Raw genomic sequence first — 22,241 nt, forward strand, 5'->3', positions numbered from 1 at the left:
GCTGTATTTTATTTTAGCTTGCATTGTCCTGATTATTAGTGATGTTGACTATATTTCATATGACTATTTACCATTTGTGTGTCTTCTTTTATGTCTTTTTCTTATTTTGAGTTGATGTGCTTGTCTGCATGGTGCTATTTTTTAAAGTTCTCTGTATAGCTTAGATATTAATTATTTCATAGATATATGCATTGCAAATACTTCCTCCAGTCTGTGGCTTGCTTATTCATGTTTAAAAGTGTCTTTGGTGAGCAGGAGTTGTCTTAATAATTTTCACTGAAGTTCAATTAGTAATTTTTTTCATTTATGGTTAAAGCTTTCAGGGTCCTTGTAAAAAGTTCCATCTGTTTCAAAGTTGTAAAGATGTTTTCATTTGTTTTCTTCTAGAAACTGTATGGAGTGAGGAAGGGATTTAGATATTGATATTCAATTGGTCAAGCATCATTTGATACAAAGCTTCTACTTCCCTCACAGAATTTCCTTGGCAATTTCTCAGTTCATTTTTTCCTATTACACGTTACTGAGAAATAGTTTGTGTAAAATTGTCTGTCTCCATTTGAAGGGTATAATTTGAAGAGTTCTGACAAGTATATAATCCCACAATACCAACGTCACAATGAAGATGGAGAACATTTCCATAACCCCTGCATATGCACCCTTGCCAGAGGTGCAATAATAACGTAGCACCGACTATGTGGTTTATACAACAGAATTTCAATTACTCACAATTCTGGTGGCCAGAAGCCTGAAATTAAGCTGTCAGCAAGGCTGGTGTCTACTCAGACCTCTTGCCTTGGCGTATAGATGGTTGTCTTCTTCTGTGTGTTCATGGGGTGTTTTCTCTGTTTTATGTCCCAGTCCCATTTGTTAGAGACACCTTTTAAAAAGGACGCCAGTCACAGTGAATTAGAGTCCACCATAGTGACCTCGTTTTACCTTCATTCCTTCTTTAAAGACCTTCTCTTCAAACGCAGTCACATTCTACAGAGGCTTAAGGTTTTAGCGTATTCAGTTTGAGAGGACACAGCTCAACCCATAATACCCCCCAAAGATTATTCATGCTCTCACAGAGCCCATTCCACCATCCGCCCCCACCTCAAAGCTACCACTGATCTGTTTCCGCCACTATAGATCTGCATTTTATATAAGTGGAATCTAGTCTATATCGGGTTTTTTAAATCATTTTATTTATTTGGGTTCCACTGGGTCTTCAGGTTTGCCCCAGTTTTTCTCTAGTTGCAGCAAGCAGGGGCCACACTTTGTTGCGGGGTGAGGGCTTCTCATTGTGTTGGCTTCTCTTGCTGCCGAGCGCCCGCTCTAGAGTGTGTGGGCTTCAGTAGTTGAGGTTCCTGGGCTCAGTACTTGCAACACCCTGGCTCAGTGGCTCTGCAGCATGTGGGAATCTTCCCAGATCAGGGATTGAATCCATGTTTCCTGCATTGACAGGTGGATTCTTTATGACTGATCCACCAGGCAAGCCCCATGCATATATTGTATTTCATATCTGGCTTCTTTCTTTTACATAATTTTGAGACTCATCCATAGTGTTGCATTTGTAAATAACATAATACTGTTGATTACTGAGTAGTATTTCATTGGCTGCATGTACCACATTTTGTTTATCATTCATATTTTGATAAATATCTGGGTGGTCTCCAGTTTGAGGCTACTAAGAATAAAGCTGTTTTAAGCATTGATATATAACTGTCTTTGGGGACTCATGTTTTCATTTACCTGTTAATTATCTAGGATTGGGATGGCCAAGGCTTGTTGTTAGTTGTATGTTTAATTTTTTAAAAATTCCTCATAAATTTCTAAACTAGCTGTGTCATTTTATGTTTGAGCAGCAGTGTATGTGTATTCCATTTGTTTTACACCTGCCAGCATTTTGTATTAATATCCTTTTAAATTTTTTTCATTGAATATGTGTGCTCAGCTAATTTACAACATTAGCCTTTCTGTATACTTAACAAAAGCTATAAGAAAAAGAGTTCTTCTCTCTTTTTCATAGCTGTATTCTTAGATTTTAAGAGCTGTTTAACGAAGAGTTGCTTGGTGGATATATATTGATTCAAAAGATCTTTTCCCATATTATTTTCCCTGCTTACTATTTACTGGTTGCATTATTAGGCCTCTACTATAATCATAGCACCATGCTTAGCTTTTTTAGAAGCAGAAGATCTTTATATCAAAGAGGGGAAAACACAGAACAAGATCTACTGTATGACAGGTAGAAATACAGTGAGCTCAGTCACTCAGTCATGTCTGACTCTTTGCGACCCCGTGGGCCGCAGCACGCCAGCATTTGTATGATGTGCTCTGCATATACGTTAAATAGGCGGGGTGACAATATACAGCGTTGACATACTCCTTTCTCAATTTTGAACCACTATGACTTTCAAAATAATTTTAGTCCCTAAAGTTTAATTATATAACTTAGATATTTCAAGAGGATATTTTAAATGCAACACATTCAATGATAACTTGTGATAATTGGTAAAATTGTAGTAAAAATAATTAAATTACCTTTTCCAAGCCTGTAAATGCCAAGACTGTGTGGAAAAATGTGTAGTTTTTTTTAAAGTAGCATTGTTAATTATGCCCACTTACGAAGAACAGATTATAGAATTTACTTAGATTATCTGGGGTGGCGGGTGTAAAACACTTTAACTGTCTGAATCTTGTCAAAGTGATATTCAGATAAGAATTTTCCACTTAAGTACTTCAGTCTCCCACTTGATTGAACATAACAAGACATAGCCATAATGACTTGTGGGTTTGTTGTATTATTTGAAGACTCATGTTTTAGAGATTTTTGGCAGTTTTTCATGCCATTGAGTCATTTTTCTGTATTTCTGATTTTTTGCATCATATATATCTATTTAAATAATATTCTGCATCATGATTTTCAGTCAGTTGTAAGATTACTCAAGACAAATCCCCAGATGTTATAATTGTCTACTTTCTTACTAATTCAAACAATTTGGATCATTGAATTCTATCAGTGTATTCTCAGATTTGACAGATCAATAGCGCTAAGGTTTTAATTGAAATAATTTCTCACTTGAGACCCAGAATGAAACTACTTCAACAAATGAATGAGATTATATGGTGGCCATAATGACTACAATGTTTTCTGAATGCTTTTCATTATGAACCTGGAACATTTTATATACTATCAATGATTGGCAAACTTTTTCCGTAAAGGGCTGGATAGCAAATACGAAGCCTTTTTGAGCCACTTCCTCTGTGTTTCGACAGCACAGTTCTGACTTTGCTGGGCAGAAGCAGCATAGATAGTACTCAGGTGAACTACAGCCGTGTGCAATGCATTTCATTTTGGACTTGGAAATTTGAGTATCGTTTACTTTTTGTGTACCACAGAATGCTCTTCTTTTTATGCTTTTAACCACTGAAAAATGTAAAACCGTTCTGAGGTCATGGGCTGGACAAAAACCAACCCTAGGCTGGATTTGGTCAACAAGGCCATTGTTTAATGAGTCCTGACATAGATGCTCACATAAGTTGTCTATTTTTCTTGTTTGTAACTACTATTGGACAAAAAAGGAGAACAATTTCTGAAAAACAAGCACACACTTCTGTATTAAGACATGTATTTCACACTGTTCTGTCTGACATTGTTTCTCTGATATCTTTCTCCAGTTCTCTACCTTTGAGAGAGGAAATAGATTTTTTTTTATTCTTTCCTTGACACATTCTAATTCATAGCTCCCTTGTGCTGCCCTGTGGCTTGCCATCGTTTTAAACCTTGTAGTCTAGACACCTTTCTCACCCCTATGTGAAGACAATTAATTATAAATGTTTTAGCCATGCAACTATTGTATAGTATACAATGCATACTTTGTATAGTATACAATGATTAAACAATTTATATTTTCTAAAACTAGAAATGAGAAAAGTTAAATCTGCTTTATAATGTCAGCAAGTAATTGGGACATGTGTTTCTGTTTTCAGGGTGGGAATAGCAATAGCTTTCAATACTAATACTTTGAATAGCATGGATGAACTAGCACATGTATTTCATTATGTCTGATTCTCATATCCAACTGATTTCTCTTCGGTTTTATTACTTGTATTATTTTGTTAATGTTTGAGATCAAGAAGAAAATTTTGAATGAGCTTTCTGTAATTTCCTGGTACAACATAAGGATTTGTCAGATAAAATGGTACTTATGTAACAAAATTGTTACATAAATATTTTCATTGCTTTCTGGGCCCTGAAAAAAACAACACAGGAAAAGTGCATATTTGTCATATACACAGAAAGTTTCATTGCATTCTGTGTTTCTAAGCCGAGGATCTGGCAGTTCTAGCAGGAAGATTTAGGGTCTTAACGCTTCTTAAAATGAAACTTTCTCCCTGTTAGCTGCTCCAGGTCTCCGTCGGCTTCCTCTCCCTATCTCCTTTTCCTCCAGTCCTTGGTCTCCCTGTGGGCCTGCAAGCAGAGAGGCCCCTCCTCTGTCGTAGCGGATGGCAGATTTCCAGAAAAGTCTGATACTCTCTTCTCACCCAGACTTCTGCATTCTGTCTTCCTCGGTGTCATGGATTCACATGGTGCTATTATTAGCTGTAATTCTCACGGGGCCTCAGGAGGGAGAAGGGGATGACGGAGTCTGCTCAGCCTGCCGACTGCAGCCGGGGATCCTGCATGCTTGCCTCCCCTGTTCCAATGTGCCCGCTTGCCTGCTGAGTTGCTTCAGCCGTGTCCAACTCTGTGCGACCCCGTCGACTGTAGCCCGCCAGGCTCCTCTGTCCTTGGGATTCTCCAGGCAAGAGTACTGGAGTGGGTTGCCATGCCCTCCTCCAGGGGATCTTCTGCACCCAGGGATAGAACCCACCTCTTTTAACCTTTCCTGCGTTGGTTAGCAGACAGGTTCTTTACCCCTCACCACCTGGGAAGTCCCCATATCCCACTGCTGCCCCTCAAAGACTCCTTGTGAGTGTAACTTGCAAGTATGTTTTCATTTAAAAGTTAGCAACTGAAATTGAGATGAACTTAAAGGTCTTTAATTACATTTGTAAATAATTCAATGTAACTGCGACGGGAAAGGACTCGATGGATATGTGATACACATTTGGAGCAATATGCCAAATATTATCTTAGTACATTATTGAAAATAGTTTTGACCTACCAGATCCCCTCAAAGGGTCCTGAGAACTCCCCAGGTCTGTGTATTATACTTTGACAATCATTGGAGTGTATATTGCTTTCATTATCATTTTATAACACAAACAGATTTTTAGAATGTGTTAGTGAGTACATTTATTTTATAATTTGTGCACAAAGAATATCCTGTTTTGTTTTGTTTTTCCCCCAAAGGGTCCTTCTTGTTGGGAAGATGTCTTGATCCCAAACCAAATGAGTGGTGAATGCCAGTCTCCAAACTGCCCCGGGACTAGAGCGGTAAGTACGGGTCCAATCTGTTCTTTCATTTTGGCATCTCCAGCGTTTACTGGGAAATGAAATTAGAGACAAAATGCTAACTGACTATTTTCCATCCATTTTTTATATTTGCAAAAAAGATTCAGATTCAGAAGTGTTCATAATATTCACCAAGAATTCTAACTGTATCATTGCCTTCTAGTGTCGTTTTCTTATAGAGTCAGCCATTTGGGGTGATTATGTTGAAACAGGACAATTTAAATTCCTCACAAGGTGATATTCATGGATTATATAGAAGATTCCATTCAAAGTTTGGCGAAAGAAATAACAAAGCTATACATTCATACTTTCCTAATGCTGTGATATTTTACCTTTACATTCCCTGTCATTCAGGGTCACTCTTTCTATCTTTCTTAGTGGTTTTCTGACACAGTGGGCTGTTAGAAAATCTAGAATGGATGGCCAGTTATAAATGGAATCACCATCCTCAATTCTCTGTAAACCCATTTTCTTTGCAAACATACGCCATATCTCTCATATAGAGAAGGTATTTCTGCAATGAGACCCTAAGTACTGAAGTTATCTTAAAAATAATGTAATTATTGTGGTCAAGTTTGTAATCTGCATATTGTTACAATTTTTACTTCCATGGGAAGTCCATGGGTCCATCATCATCTGATTGTATATATTTTCCAATCTGTAAACATGGTTATGGCACCGACACAAATGTCAGCGTTAGCTCACAGACTGTCACAGCCAGCCGGCAGCTAATGTCTTCTCTAAGGAACAAAACCTCTATCAGTAGCAACTAGTAGAGTGTTTGAGCTTGATCCTCAGACGTGTCTTCTCTCTCCAATCTGCTGGAGGATTGCAAGGTTACAGAGACAGCAGTGAGCAGCAGTAAAGATCATTCTCCATCAAATGGGACTGGGGACACTGAACAGCTTTTTATTCATGCAAATCCTGGTGCAAAATAGTGACTTGTGTGCCACTGCCAGATATCAAGGCATAATGCAGTCTTGCAAGTTTGCTACTGGGATGAAATTAAAGTACATATATTTTATTGGAATAATTAAGTATAATTACATATGTGTGTGTGTATGTGAGTGCAATATGTATATCTACATAACATGCAGATATAATTACATTTAATAATCATGTAAATCCCTTAGTACATATAACGTTACGATCCCCATAGTATCTTTACAGCAATGTGAAGTCTTTTGAAAGTCTACTTCAATCATTGACAGTCTGACAGCCTCCATGTACCTTCATATTAATTGGAAGGATTCAGCTTAGCAGAATAGACAGTCTTGTATCTTTAAAAATTCAGCTTCTGATAAGTCAAAGGCCGATAGAGTAGCGTTGGTAATCTTGCCTTTTCTTACTTGTTGAATTTTCAACTTACTAGCGTATCAACTACATAATGCTTAGTAAAAATTAATTTATTTTGAGGTTTTATTTCTGACAGCATGGTGATCTGATAACCTAAATATATCCTTGCAGTACACATTATATAAAAATGCCAAATTGAGTTACAAATACATATCTTTTAAAGAATGACTGTGCTGATGACATAGTAAGGAAAAGTTTATATGCCAAAAGTATCAAGTATTTATTTCTGGCTATTCTCCAGAAGGAAAATCCTGTGAGCTAAAGTCACTCACCAGTGGAGGTTAGGGCCTCAGATCAGGAAAACACTGGTGAGTTTAGGGCCTCATCAGGGTTGAAAATGAAACCATAGAATTATCCATAAAGAACCTCCTATAAAACATGATCTCCTGGGTTTAAGTGGAGAGAGGAGTGTTCTAGGGATAGTTGCCTATTTTATTTTCACTCTAGGGAGAAATGTTAAATTAAAAATTATGGTAATTGACAGCAAATTAGCTAAATGGGTTAAACAGTGAGTGAATATTTGAAAGAGAAATTATAACTTAGATCTGAAATTTGGCCTAATAGAATATACTTAAAATAATAAAAGAGATTTTAAACAACATGGAGGTTAAAATTAGATTTCCGAAGAAAATAATAGAGAGAATATCGGAAAGGTAATATTTCAAAAGGTAATGAGGGACTTTGGCAGTCTAGTGGTTAGGACTCCGTTCTTCCACTTCAAGGACACAGGTTTGATCCGTGGTCAGAGGACTAACATCCAGCATGCCACTTGATGCTACCAAAATAATAATAATAATAATGAAGCAGGCCTTTCCACAATTTTTAAGACCCAAGAATCCCAAGGGGTAAGAATAAAATGAAAGTCACACCTAAATCGATCACTGAAACTGTGAAACATAGAGGTCAGAGAAAAGATTTGAAAGGCAATAGAGTGAAGCCTGGTTGCTACACAGGAGAAAGAATCTATAATTTTGTAATCAATAGCAACATCAGGAGGCAGATGAAATGGAAACAGTATCTTCAAAACGGACTGAAAATAAATGCTAAACTAAAACTGTATTTAAGAAACACCTTCTAAAAACAAAAGTTAAGAACAACAGCCAAAAAGGCATTTTCAGGTAAATAGGAACTCAGGGAACCAACTTCCATCTAAAACTTTCAAGTAATTTCTAAGTTAAATTATTTCAGGCAGAAAGATATCATCCCAGAAGAAAAGCCTGAAATCTGAGAAGGAATGGTTGGAAAAAGAATTGGAGAAAAACCTAAACAAAATATAACAATCAATATGATAACATTTAATGATTGGAAATATATGTAAAGATAATATAAAGTTGCTGGGAAATATTGCATGTGAGCATGGAGCATAAATTAAGTAATGTGAAAAGCTTAATTCCTTCTTCTTTGCCCTTATATTAAAACCATGTTTCTGGGTTGCATTTTACAGTGCAACTAAATATAAACCGTGTCTCTTCTGTTTTGTAAAGCTTTGAATGTAGTGTTTGTTTCTTAAGAAGAGGAGAAGATAGGCATCTTAAATAGTTTATTAATTTTACATTTATGGAGTATTTTAAATTTTTGACACAGTTTTATATACAGTATATGTTTTATTATCATAAAACCTTCCATTTCTAGCACTTGAATAAAATATCCATATACTTAAAATTCAAAAGAGTAGGGTCTGTAATGTATTCTTAATTAATATTTATGCACTTAAAGATTAGATCCATCATTTTACATAGCAGTAGCTTTCACCTTGGTTTATAAGACTACAAATATAAACTTGACCTTACCTAAGCTTTAGGCAGAGAAATCTGAAAAGAAGTCAGTTCTACACTTGTCACTGCTATCTTAGAAGGAAGCATCACAGTAGTTCTGAAAGACATCTTACCTTTTTATGAAAAGAATTCTAGCCAACTCAAAGGGTGTGCACTTGAGAATAAGTGGGAAAAAATCAATTAGCATTTTTTCCATTAGTGAAATTAATTCAACTTTGGATATGATATGGATTTTTTTATGTGCCTTGGGGAATACATATTTTTTCTTACTTGCACAGATGTAGACTAAAGCTTACCTCGAGCCTTGCTCTCTCGGCCTTATTCCTGAGTTCCAAATCACAACTTTTAAAAGGGAGCATCCCTGATCTGTCAAACAGTCCCCTGTGAGGATGTCTGACTTAGCACTGCTTTTGTGGTAATAAAGGGTTTCTTAGCCAACTGTGAGATTGTTGCCTTTTCCCTCACACCTGACAGTTCAGCAGTGGGGTTCAAAATCAGGAATAATTGCAGGGGGAAAAATGAAAAAAAAAAATTCAGTTATTTCTTGTCTTAGTCTGCACAGACTGCTATACCAAAGTGAAAGTGAAAGTCGCCCAGTCGTGTCCAACTCTTTGGGACAACTCTTTACTGTCCTTGGAATTCTCCAGGCCAGAATACTGGAGTGGGTAGCCATTCCCTTCTCCAGGGGATCTTCCTAACCCAGGGATCACACCCAGGTCTCCCTCATTGCAGGTGGTTTCTTTACCAGCTGACCACAAGGGAAGCAGAAGAATATTGGAGTGGGTAGCCTATCCCTTCTCCAGCTGATTTTCCTGACCCAGGAATCAAACTGGGGTCTCCTGCATTGCAGGCCAATTCTTTACCAACTGAGCTATCAAGGAAGTCCCAAGGTATCATAAAATGAGTGACTTATGAACAACAAATACTTAGTTCTGACAGTTGTGGAGGATGGAAGTCTAAGATTAAGGCACCAGCAGATTCAGTGACTGGTGAGGCCCACTTCCTGATTCTTAGCTGGCATTAGCACACCGTTTCTTCCTTGGTGGCCAGGGCAAAGCAACTCTGGGGTCTCTTTTAATAAGGCCACTAACCCTATTCCTGAGGGTTCTGCTCTCGTGACTGTATCACATTCAAAAGACCCCCCACTCCAGATACCATCACAATAAAGATTAGGTTTCAACATGTGAATTTGAGGAAAAGACAAACATTCAGATGATAGCAAAGCAATACATAAAATAATAAATAACCAAGGTCATTATTTTTATGCCTTTAAGGGGTGTTGATTCTACCACTTAACAGCCTCTAGCATGCATCATATTTTATATCTTTGAGAAGTAATATTTGCGTAAATCCTTTTTTAGATTGATTTTGACCAGAGTTAAGCTCTTTTACATAGACTTTTCTTTCTTATCAGAAACAGTTGAGAAGAATCTCTTAAGTAGCTCAAAGACTTATTTCAAGTGAAACTTGATACTAAAAACTAACCCCTGAATTATAATAAATGATGTAATTATTAAACTCAGTGTAGCAAATGGAGAGTTTTCATCTTACTCAATATGTAATTTATTTCTTTCATTTCTCCCTGTTAGGCTCAGTTTATTTCAACTGGAACATTAGTTTGAATATAAGTTAATATTCATAGTCTCCATCTTTGGTTTCATCTTCTGGGAAGATGTTGACAAGGATACAATGAATATTAAATAAGTGTCACCAAATATTGAACAATTTTTACTTACAAATCATTTGCATATTTTATGTCCCCCAAATTTCTTAGTAATGTTTTAGATTAAATCAGATTACTGCGCTTGAAAAGCTCTGTTTTTCTTTTGGTTTCCTTTTATGTTGTTTTAGGCTTAACCAGGATCTCATAAAATGAGTCTTAGGATTTCTCAGGATGGTTTGCTGGTATAGATGATATGTTCTTTTTTTTTCCCAATATCTAATAATAATGGAAGGTTGGCTTTATTTTGTTTTTAAGAAAATATCTGCGGTTGGCCAGGTTGTCACTGAGACAGCCACAAATGAAAGCCTTTATCTGCACAGTGTAAGAGTCATTGGCTGCATATTCTTGTGTTGCCCAAACTTACCTGCATCATGCAGTAACCATCACATCACAAACATCTCCAACTACATATTTAAACAATCCCAACCCTTGTGGTTCCAGGGGCCTCATCAAACCTAAAGGGCCAGTGGGTGGAGGGGAGAGAATGAAAACAGAAAGCAAAGAGGAAAGGCCACATTGACTCCTCTCCTTTTGCCCTCATCCCTGGTGAAGAGAAATGATCTCCCTGTCCTTACACTCTTCTCTAGTTATATTTTCTAAATTCTAAATAAAATAGAATTGCAGTCAAACTCAGATTATGATTGAATGGTACCTAAGCGTGACAAAATGTTCTTTGTTGTCTGACATGCAATTTGGGTGACAAACTAGAAACTTCTTAGAGCATTTTTCAAAATCCTATCAGGTATTCAGACTCAAGGACAGTTTATTTCTAAATCAAGTTTTGAGTAGTGGAAAACAAAAAGTGTCATTTTTTTCTTTTAGAAACTGAGGTAAAATTGAAAGATGTAATATATTTTTTGCTGCTGAGTTGCTCAGTCGTGTCTTACTCTTTGTCTCCCCGTGGAGTGTGCAGCCCACCAGGCTCCTCTGTCTGTGGGATTTTTCAGGCAGGAATACTGGAGTGGGTTGCCATTTCCTTCTCCCGGGGATCTTCCCAACCCAGGGATTGAACTCGCATCTCCTGTGTCTCCTGCATTGCAGGCAGATTCTTGACCCACTGAGCCAAAGGGGAAGCATATATATATATACCTATATATATATATGTATACTATTGTAGAATCAACTGAAATTTTGTGAATTAAAACACAACCTTTTTAATTTTGTTTATAAATAAGTCCACTATGGAAAAAAAATGTCATTTTTTTTTTTAAGGGGACTGAAGAAATTGAGGTAGTTTTTAAGAATTCATAGGTATTTGTGTGGCTCTGAAGTCTAGACTCGATTCCATTCAGTTTTCCTTTTACTGTGAAATAACCCTGTTTGTATTTGAGTGCTTTTACAACTTAGTAGAAAATTAGATCAACAGGCATCTTCTCCATAGTGTTGCTAAAGACTCTTGTATACTGTTACATGAAAAACTTAATCACCAAGGAAAGGAAATCAGTGTATGTGCATACAGCAGAATACTGACACACACATGATAACCAATGTCCACACAATAGTCCCACAAACATAACCTTGGTTTAGCTTATGATGCCATTTTTCAAGCAAATGTGCAGTTTCTATAATGTATATTTTAAGTATTGAAAATAATTCTTGCTTCCTCACTTCTAGGAAAACCCTGATCTGTGTGAATTGTAAGTTGCTTTTCCACTTGATGTGCTATAATTCATATCTTATTTCATATACAGAAGAAAATCGTGCATATTACCACAATGCTGTTGAGATATGAGCAATTTTAAGCATTTTTATCATCCCCAGAGGCTTCAAAAGTTACTTCTTAATTTTTCATCTCTCGATGGAATGATTTCAAAGGCAGATAAGTCAGTGAGAGGCTCTGTTGAAGGTTATATTATGGTTTTTGAGAAGGGCCCCAGAACACAAAGATATGACAAAGGAATTTATCACGATTAACCAAAAAAGCCTGCACTTCAAGACTGCTGGGTTTTAGATTAGGGGAGAGGGGCTATCTATAGGAGAATATAGCAAGAGGTGTGATAAGATAATTTCAATAGATTTGTAAGTGAAATTCTGAGAACTGGAGCAAAGAAAGATTAAATACCCCTGTACACATCACCAAATGTTTCAGCTGGGATGGTGGATTAGACCTAAATGGAAATACCAGGAATTGGGGACTGGAGGTCAGACTGTGATAGGCTCTGAGCAGACACACAGGAGGCTAATGGAGTGAGAAGAATAGAAGGAAGATGTAGGAGTAATGGGCCAAGAGAATGAGGCCTGTCTCTCCACCAGGAAATAGCCTTCTTGATCCTTCAAGCAGGTGATTGATGTGACTTAGAGACCCACACTTCATCATGCCTTGATGGCAGTCATTAAGAAACCATCATCCCTCTTATGCAGGTCAAGCTAGCTCTCAGAAAGTTATCAGAGGCCATGATAAAATTTAGTTTGTAAGACGCATGCTGCAAAGCACACACTTAAACCAGTTTACCAGACTTGAGATGTAGAACAGAAAATATAATTAGATAAATAGAAAATAGCAATGGAGAATAAAATCAGAACTGAGAAGAATTTCATGCACTGTAGACTCACATGTGGGAAAACACTTACTTCCACTAATATTTAGAAAAGAAACATAGTTTGGGATCCTCAGATCTGAATTTCCTAAAGTAGTTAAGTATCAGTACTCAGTACTCAGTTTTCAGAGTATACAGTCCTCAGTACTGAGTTCCAGAAAATAAACTCAGTGCTAATCACCAGACATGAGTGTTTCTGTGAGATGTAGAGAAAACTTTTATGTGTAAAAGATGGAAAAGCAAATTATAATTTAAAGTGTGTGTTTTTCCATTGAGAGAAATATAGTTGTTTTCATAACAAGTATATTTTGGTTATGTTATTCACTGCTCTGAAAACAAAGACTGACCTTCAAGCACTGGAAATCTGGTTGGGGAGATAAGACTTTACAGAAATGACTGCAATTCGGATTGAGCAGTGCAAGGAGAATGTGCACTGAACTTTTCTCTGCCAGGCACTAGGGACAGAAAAGAGACTGTTTCATTTACTGCTCTCACAGTTTGGGGAAGATGTCAGGGCGGGCTCAGCCCGTGATGGTTTTTACCATGAACTACATCTTGATGAAGATGGATATGAAGGAGAGAAGAAGACTTCACTTTGTGAGTAAGAAAGAAGAAAGAAGACAGATGGTGTATCCCAGAGGCCAGCAGACAGGCACACAGAGTGTTTTTGGGGTGAGGGGTAGTGTTCAGAGACCGGAATTCCCTCCACAGAGGTGGAGCAGGTGGGCTGAGGCAGGGACAGGGGCAGTTCCACAGCTGGTGATGTCGCCAGGATGAGGAGCGTTTTATGAGACAGAGGAGATGACAGGAGTTGTGGTTGTGGTTGTATTTGTTGAGTCGTTTCCCGCTCTGTGCGGCCGTATGAACTGTAGCCCACCAGGCTCCTCTGTCATTGGGATTTCCCAGGCCACAATACTGGAAGAGGTAGCCATTTCATTCTCCAGGGGATCTTCCTAACCCAGAGATCAAATCCAGACCTCCTGTATTGGCAGGCGGATTCTTTACCACTGAGCCTCTGGGAAGCCCTAATGACAGGAATAAAGAAATAGAAAACTAAGGGTCATTGATCCCTTAAGTACTATTAGCTGCCTGCTCTCTGGCAGGCAGGAGCCTCAGCACTCCTGTGGGTGCAAAAATCAACATCTTCTGCCTCCACGGAGGTCCTCTCAGTCCTGACGAGCTTGGACTTGTCACCAGGGAGGATGAAAAGGAAGCCCAGGCATTACAAGGACACGAACCAGGATGTCTGCCTAGAATCTATGGGTTAGGGCACCCTTGTTGGGGGCAGTGGTGGCCAGCGCTGGAATCTGCAGGCTGAGTCAGAGCTGCTGGTGGAGAAGCCGGAGGATAACTTCCGGCAGATAAGACCCTCTTGCAAGAGCCCTGCTATGAGAGAATGCTCTCCTGGACAGTATCTGGAATTTTAGACATGGCAGGGATAATAGAGGCAGTGTGCTTTCTCCCTTTCCTATGTTTGTTATTTTTGTTTGCGAGATTTTGCGTAGAGGATTATAACTAGTTATAGAAGGAATCTCACTACACGAACATTTGGATATTTTGAAGGCTGAAATAGATGCTGAGCTAGCTGGCATGAGACATATGATAAAAAACAAAGAAGGAAAAAGAAAATCGAAGTGTACAAAAATAAAAGATTATTTTGGCACACTCTACTGTCCTTAAATCCCTGGTAAATGTGTGAATCAAGGTAAATGAGAATCGGCATTTTGCCTTCCTGAAAGCGAGAAACAACATACAAATGAGATTTTAGTTTAGAACCGATTAGAAGCACCACACTTTTCTTGTATTTATTGGGTCATTAAGAACAGCCATATGGTTTTCTTATCTCATCCGTTCATGTTTCTCCAGTATGTTCCTCAGTGGGAGTCTGTTTAGTGGTTGATTGAAATTCTGTTTTTATTGGTTATCTCTCTGTTATCTGTGATCACCAGGAGTGAATGACCCAGTCTAAAGGGTTTCCTCTCCACTCGTCTATTGCCACCCTTACTGGATAACTGGGACCTCTAACTTTTGAAAATATCAGAGGGTTGCAAAGAGTTGGACGCAACTGAGCTACTGAACTGAACTGAGCTGAAAATGGGTTCCTACGTGAAGTGAAATTGGAGACTGAGGGTCATCCCTTCTTCAGGATCATCCAGTTGACTGTCATTGTTTGCTGAGCAGTTAAGAAGTGCTGGACTGAGTTAGAATGTCTGTTGGTGACTCCTGTGTCTAAGTGCATGTTTGTTAACTTCTGTGGTCTTTCCACTTCTCCATTTGTAGAGCAAGTCATATGCATCACTTAGGAAATTACACTGTTTGTGGAGATTCAGGACTCAATAAAGCTTCCTGAGTTTAAAAAGTAAACAATAGTCTATTGGGATCATGCGATTGTTTATATCTGTAGGTTTTCATCCCTTATTCAGAAATTCGGTATTTTCCTGGACCCTAGCATTGTCATTTTCCCTTGCAGTTATCTCGTTTATTAGTTTTATACCTGCCTTATAAAAACAAGCTGTTTCAAAGAACCATTTCTCCATGTGCTTTTACCATTCCATTAAAACTTACACTGATGTTCACAATTATGTCATTAAATGGCTTTATGTTAAGCAGTTAAAATTCATATCGCTTAGTACAATGTGCAATATATGGAGAACATTCAGAGAATCAATTCTAATTTAGTATTTAACAGTGAGTACTAATAATTATTATAATGCATGCATTTCAATTTGGACATTTTCTTGATTGAATAATGAAATGCTTTAAATAAGTTCATTGCCTAAGGACTTCAGTTCGGTCACGTACTTTGGTGATAAGATGTTTATCTCATATGGACAAAAGCAGATATAAATGGAGAGGAGTCTACAGTGTGTTTCATTCCTGGGCAGTGGTTACCGGATATGGCTGCATAAAAATAAAGCCGCAACAGTAGAAATACAAAAAGTACATTTTGTTGGAGTTGAGCTAAAGAGGCTCCTTAGAGATGACTTGTGTTTACTCTTATGAAATAAGCAGAGTCAACTGAACTGTGATAAAGAAGTTGCCACTGAAGAATAGGGTTTCTCAGTCATGGTTATGGGGCTACCTAGATGAACTCTGTGACTATTGGATCCCAGTAGAGCAAATAATGGGAAGATTACCCATTCCAGAGGATTAGTCAGGATGCTACAAAGCCATGATTACTACAAACTAGGAATTATGATCCACTAATTTGATTATGATGCACTGTTTAAAGAATTTGTTGTTGTTCAGTCACTCAGTCCTGTCCGACTCTTTGCGATCCCATGGACTGCAGCACGCCAGGCGTCCCTTTCCTTCACCATCTCCCAGAGTTTGCTCAAACTCATGTCCATTGAGTCGGTGATGCCATCCAACCATCTCATCCTCTGTCATCCCCTTCTCCTCCTGCTTTCAATCTTTCCCAGCATCAGGGTCTTTTTTCAATGAGTCGGCGCTTCACATCAGGTGGCCAAAGTACTAGAGCTTCAGTATCAGTCCTTCCGCTGAATATTCAGAGTTGATTTCCTTTAGAATTGCCTGATTTGCTCTCCTTGCAGTCGAAGGGACACTTAAGAATCTTCTCCAGCATCACAGTTCGAAGGCATCAGTTCTTCATTGCTCACCCATTTTTATTGTCCAGCTCTTGCATCCATACATGACTACTGGAAAAACCATCAGTTCAGTTCAGTTGTTCAGTTGTGTCCAACTCTTTTCAACCCCGTGAACCTGATCTTCTTCACATCAGGTGGCAAAGTATTGGAAAAACCATAGACTATATGGACCTTTGTAGGAAATGTAATGTCTCTGCTTTTTAATACACTGTCTAGGTTTGTCATAACTTTTCTTCCAAGGAGCAAGCATCTTTTAATCTCATGCGGTTTAAAGCATAGTCCTTTAGAAATACTGGAATGCCATTGTATTGAGTACTGTGAATTATTCTGAATTTTCCACATTTTCCTTCCAACTCTCACAACTAAAGTACTAAGCATTCTACCACAGATATCAACTCCCCCACTTATTAGGTACCAAACGCACCATGTGATCATGTCAGAGAAATTAAAATACAGTTATATATCTGTGCTGTGCTTAATCACTCGGTCATGTCCAACTCTTTCTGCCCCATGGACTGTAGCCTGCCAGGCTCTTCCGTTCATGGGAATTCTCCAGACAAGAATACTGGAGTGGGTTGCCATGCCCTCCTCCAGGGGATCTCCCAACCCAGGGATATAACCCAGGTCTCCCACATTGCACACGGCTTCCTGGCCGTCTGAGTCACCAGGGAAGCCCTATATATCTGTTAATATCTAATTTAATTCTGTCCACTCCACCTGAGGCTATGCTCTGGTCTCCGATTTCTGTATGTACTTCCTAAGTCACCATTAACAATGTATTTCTGAATGATTTTGCCTGACGGTTTATTCCTCCTATGTCATTGTGTAGCTTAACAGACAGAAGAAGTGAAGTAAGAGAAGCTTGATCTGAGCTTTTCCTCTCACGCTTATAGTCTGATAGTCTTGGACAAAATCTTCACACTGTCAGGTTCTCATTTGTGAAGCAGACATCCAGGACTTTTATACAAGGCAGTTGGAATTACTAAATGTGATAAAGGATATATAAAGTGCTTGCGTCAGAGTCTCACATTGTAAGGGATCAATACATTGTAGTTATTACCGTCGTTGTTCTTATTCCAGTGTATTGACTTTTACTAGGCTTGATCTCTGGCCTTTTCCACCAGTGCTGTGGTCAGTCGACCATAATGCCTCTGTAGTTGATTGTCATTCCTACAAATAACATGAAGTATTCAAATCGATAAAATTGCTCTGACAATAACTTTGTAGCAGACTGCAACATCTGTAGTTTCCTTAAATAAAAATGTACTCAATTTGAATTTTATATAATACATGCGTGATTGTGACATAGATAAAATTCTCTACCAGCTGATCTGGAGGAAAAAAATAAATAACTTATCACAATCACTTAGAAAAGCATTACCGTTGATTTTTTTCAGAACTGTGCACCAGGAGAATGGTCATAATATATTATTATAAATGGTATACTTGAACTGCAATTTAAAGTTATGATGCCTCCATTATTTTCATAATAAATGTTGCTTTTTCTCATTATAAGAACATAATGTGGGCTGAAAAAAATAGCCTTCATATAAAGTAAAGGCTAAAACTTAGGTTTAATCAAACCACGTGGAGAAGATCACTGTTGACATTGGAAATGTGCTTTCTTCTAGATGGTTTTCAAGCTATACATGTCTATGTGCACATGAACACACACTTTTTTGTAATGAACTCATATCTTATGTGTTATTTTGTAATTTGTATCTTTTATATCATATATTGTGCTCATTTTCCTATCAACAGATAGAAGTCCACATGATTGTTTTATGATTGATGCTATTCTATTCTATTTAGCGGTCCCCCATCAGTGAATATTTAGGCTGCTCTGCATTCCATGATCTCGCTCGTGTACACCTCTATAAACGAGTCTGGTCACAGTTTCACAAAACAATTTTATTTACATGTTTCTGACTGTGCTCGGTCTTTGTTGCTGCACAGGCTTTTCTCTAGTTGTGATGAGCGTGGGCTGCTCTCTAGTTGTGATGAGCAGGGGCTTCTCTCTAGTTGTGATGAGCGGGGGCTTGTAATGAGCGGGGCTGCTCTCTGGTTGTGATGAGCGGGGGCTTCTCTCTAGTTGTGATGAGCGGGGCTACTCTCTATTTGTATTGAGTTGGGGCTACACTCTAGTTGTGATGAGCGAGGGCTGCTCTCTAGTTGTGATGAGCAGGGGCTTCTCTCTAGTTGTGATGAGCGGGGGCTTGTAATGAGCGGGGCTACTCTCTGGTTGTGATGAGCGGGGGCTACTCTCTAGTTGTGATGAGCAGGGGCTACTCTCTAGTTGCGGTGCACAGGCTTCTCATTGTGGTGTCTCCCCTGTTGCGGAGCAAGAACCCAGGATGCACAGGCTTCAGTGGCTGCAGCACGTGTTTATGGCTCGCAGGCTCTGGAGCACAAGCACAGTAGCTGTGGTTCACAGGACCAGCTTCTCTGAGGCTTGTGCGATCTTCTCATAACAGGGATCAAACTCTCCGTGTCTGCATTGGCAGGTGGGCTCTCCCCCACTGAGCCACCAGGGAATCTTTGGTCACATTTTCAGAATATAGTTTTAGAAGAAGAGTTGCTAGGTCAAAAGCATTTTGCATTTAAAGTGTTATGATGCTTAATTCCAATAGGGCCTCAGGAAAGTGCACACCTGTTAAAACTCTCCCTAAAACTAACCCACTCCAGTATACCTGTGTGGAAAACCCCATGGACAGAGACGCCTTGCAGTCTACGATCCTTGGTGTTGTGAAAGGGTTGGACACAACTTAATGACTAAACCCACAAAACTATTAGAATACAGTTCATTTGTTTTACTTTTTATCCGTGTTTTCAGTGGGACAGTGTATCTCATGTTAAATTACCTGTTCCCAATTACTAGGAAGCATGAGTAGGTTTCCATTATTTATTGCTCATTATTGTGGCTATTTCTTTGCCTTAAATAACCCACTTTTTATAGTAACCCTTTATCAAACATATTGCAAATATTTTTTGCCCGTAATCGATTTAACTTGAAAGTCTTTATAGGTGTATTAGAACTATTTAAGCCAGTTAAGGATGATGTGCTTAACTCATATAGCATTTAAGGAGTTAAATGTATTGTCTTCTTTGTAGGATTAAGTCTTTGCAGTCATTCTTAGTAGAATCTACTTGGCATGCAAGCATAGATACATTATAGATATTTACTGAAAATTTTTCCTAGTTATTTTATTTCCAAATCTTTCTTTTTAAAATGTTTGATAAATGTAGGTTTAACTTTAGTGTGAAGGATTTTATATGAATCTAATTTTACTTATTTCACCTTCCCAAAACTAACTTTGGGGTCTTATCTCTAGAGTCTGTCCTGCTCCTTTAACCTGTCTTTTGTGCCTCCAAACCTACATAGTTTTGATTAGTGTAACATATAACATATTAGAACATATTTAGCATCTGATAATGTAGGTTCTCCAAATTGCTGTCATGTTTTTCTTGCTATTCACACAAACTAATTTTTTCCACATGACTTAGATTTTTTATAAAGTTTGAAAACAGATTTCATGAACTTGTTTTCAATATATGAGTTCAGCATGTCATCCCAGAGAAATCACGAGAGAATATTATCTAAACATAGATTATATGTGGCAATGTGTATCTTGTTTTTGAGCTCCGAGCTATTTCCAGAAAAGCTATCACTCCCCCAAATTAATTCCTTAGAATTTTATTGGATACATAGTACAAGCTCTTGGGTAGTATTTCTGGTTGACCAACAGTTCTAACCATATATACACATGGGTTTCCCTGGTGGCTCAGCTGGTAAAGAATCAACCTGCAATGCGAGAGACCTGGGTTTGATCTCTGGGTTGGGAAGATCCCCTGGAGGAGGGAAAGGCTACCCGCTCCAGTATTCTGGCCTGGAGAATTCCATGGACTGTATCATACATGGAATCACAAAGAGTTGTACACGACTGAGCAACTTTCACTTCACTATATGTACATATACATATATATATATGGTTAGCATTTCATGGGATAATATATACTTTGTCAAGTTTTTTCTCTTACTTGACAGAGTAGAGTACTCGATTAACTTACCTGGAAGGCTGCTATTCTTTAAATCACAGATATTCAGCATTTTTCAACTTGAATAAAGTTTGCTAAATCAATCATCTTATAGTAGGCTTTTAAAAATTATCATTTCTATTTGATTTGTAATATTACTTTTTAGGGAAGTTAAGTATTAATAAAATTAGCAGTCCATTGCTCTTTACCATTTCATTTTTCTAAATCGAAGGCCCCGTTCTGTCCATCCTTCAAGTGCATGAATGTGTGCTAAGTTGCTCGGTCATGTCCAGCTCTCTGCGACCCCATGTACTGCAGCCCACCAGGCTCCTCTGTCCATGAGATTTTCCAGGCAGGAATACTGCAGGGGGTTGCCATTTCCTTCTTTAGGGGACCTTCCTAAGTGAGAGACGAAACCCGAGTCTCTAGCATCTCCTGCGTTGGCAGGTAGATTCTTTATCATGGAGGCAACTGGGAAGCCCCATATTGCAAGCATTACCATGTAATATTCTTCAATAGTATGGAATTTCCAAAAACACACACAAGCAGGAAGGAAAGGAATAATTTATATGAACTATCCTTGTTTTTATCTTCTCTACCTATTTTGGCTCGATTTAGTAAAACCACTGGAACAAGAAAGACCTAGATTTAAGATACTAGTTCCAAGCAAGCATTGCTAGTTGTGTGACCTTGAACACAGTCTTAGTTCTTTTTTGTAATCCTTTTTAAAATCATTGAGTTATAGGTGATTTGTTGTTATTGTTTAGTTGCTAAGTCATGTCTGATTCTTTTGCAGCCCCATGGACTTGTAGCCCACCAGGCTGAATACTGGAGTGGGTTGCCATTTTCTTCTACATGATTGAACTTAAAAGCATTTGTATAGCAAAGAAATCCATGAAAAAAGACAAGCTATTGAATGAGAGAAAATATTTCCAAATGAAATAAGGGTTTAGTATCCAAAATATATAAATAGCACATACAGATTGATATAGTTCTTTTTTCAACATAGGAAGTGATAACAGTATCTGCCATGAGGGCTGTTTTGACGTGATAGATATACGTGAAAAGCAATTACCACAGTACCAATATATAACAGGCACTCCCTAAGTTTTGCCTATTATCTATTAATAGGCAAATCTAATGACAATCCAAGAAAGGCTACTATTGTGTAAAGCTTTAAAAAACATAGTATGCTTGTTGATATCCTCTATTTTTCAAAATTCTTAAACAATTTGATACTATATTCTCAAACATTATTTGTGCTATATTGTAACAATTAACTTAAAAGATCTCAAATATCCAAGGCAATCTTGATAAGGAACAGAAATGGAGGTATCTTACTCCCTGACTTCAAAAGTATAGTTACCAAAGCAGTGTGGTAATTGCACAAAAATTGACATACAGATCAATGGAACAGAATAAGTAGCCCAGAAATTAACCCATGCACTTACAGTCAATTAATCTACAACAAAGGAGACAAAAATATACAACGAGGAGAAAGTCCCGTCAGTAACCGGGTCTCAGAAAACTGGAAATTTCTAGGTAAAAGAGTGAAATTAGAACGTTCTCTCATCTGATATACAAAAGTAAACTCAAAATGGATTAAATACCTAAATGTATGACTGCAAACCATGAACTTCTAGAAGAGTAACACCAACAGTTTCTATGTGGCCTAATACTGTCAGATTAGAGTCAAAAGAAAGATCTTATTTATGTTGACCATACTGACTCATGCATTCAACAAATCTTCATCATAATTCTAGA

The 22,241-nt window shown here is 38.0% G+C and overlaps 1 protein-coding gene across 4 annotated transcripts in view; it reads left to right on the top strand.

The window, feature by feature from the left end:
• Positions 1-22,241, top strand: part of PRKN (parkin RBR E3 ubiquitin protein ligase) — a 1,207,894-nt gene that overhangs the window by 571,691 nt on the left and 613,962 nt on the right. For all 4 annotated transcript variants that reach the window (XM_065931040.1, XM_065931041.1, XM_065931042.1 and 1 more), the window contains exon 6: positions 5,342-5,425. In XM_065931040.1, coding sequence (XP_065787112.1) covers positions 5,342-5,425 — 84 coding nt within the window. The remainder of the gene's footprint in view (positions 1-5,341; positions 5,426-22,241) is intronic.

This window comes from Muntiacus reevesi, chromosome 3 (assembly GCF_963930625.1).
Source record: "Muntiacus reevesi chromosome 3, mMunRee1.1, whole genome shotgun sequence".
In the NCBI taxonomy this organism is placed as follows: domain Eukaryota; kingdom Metazoa; phylum Chordata; class Mammalia; order Artiodactyla; family Cervidae; genus Muntiacus; species Muntiacus reevesi.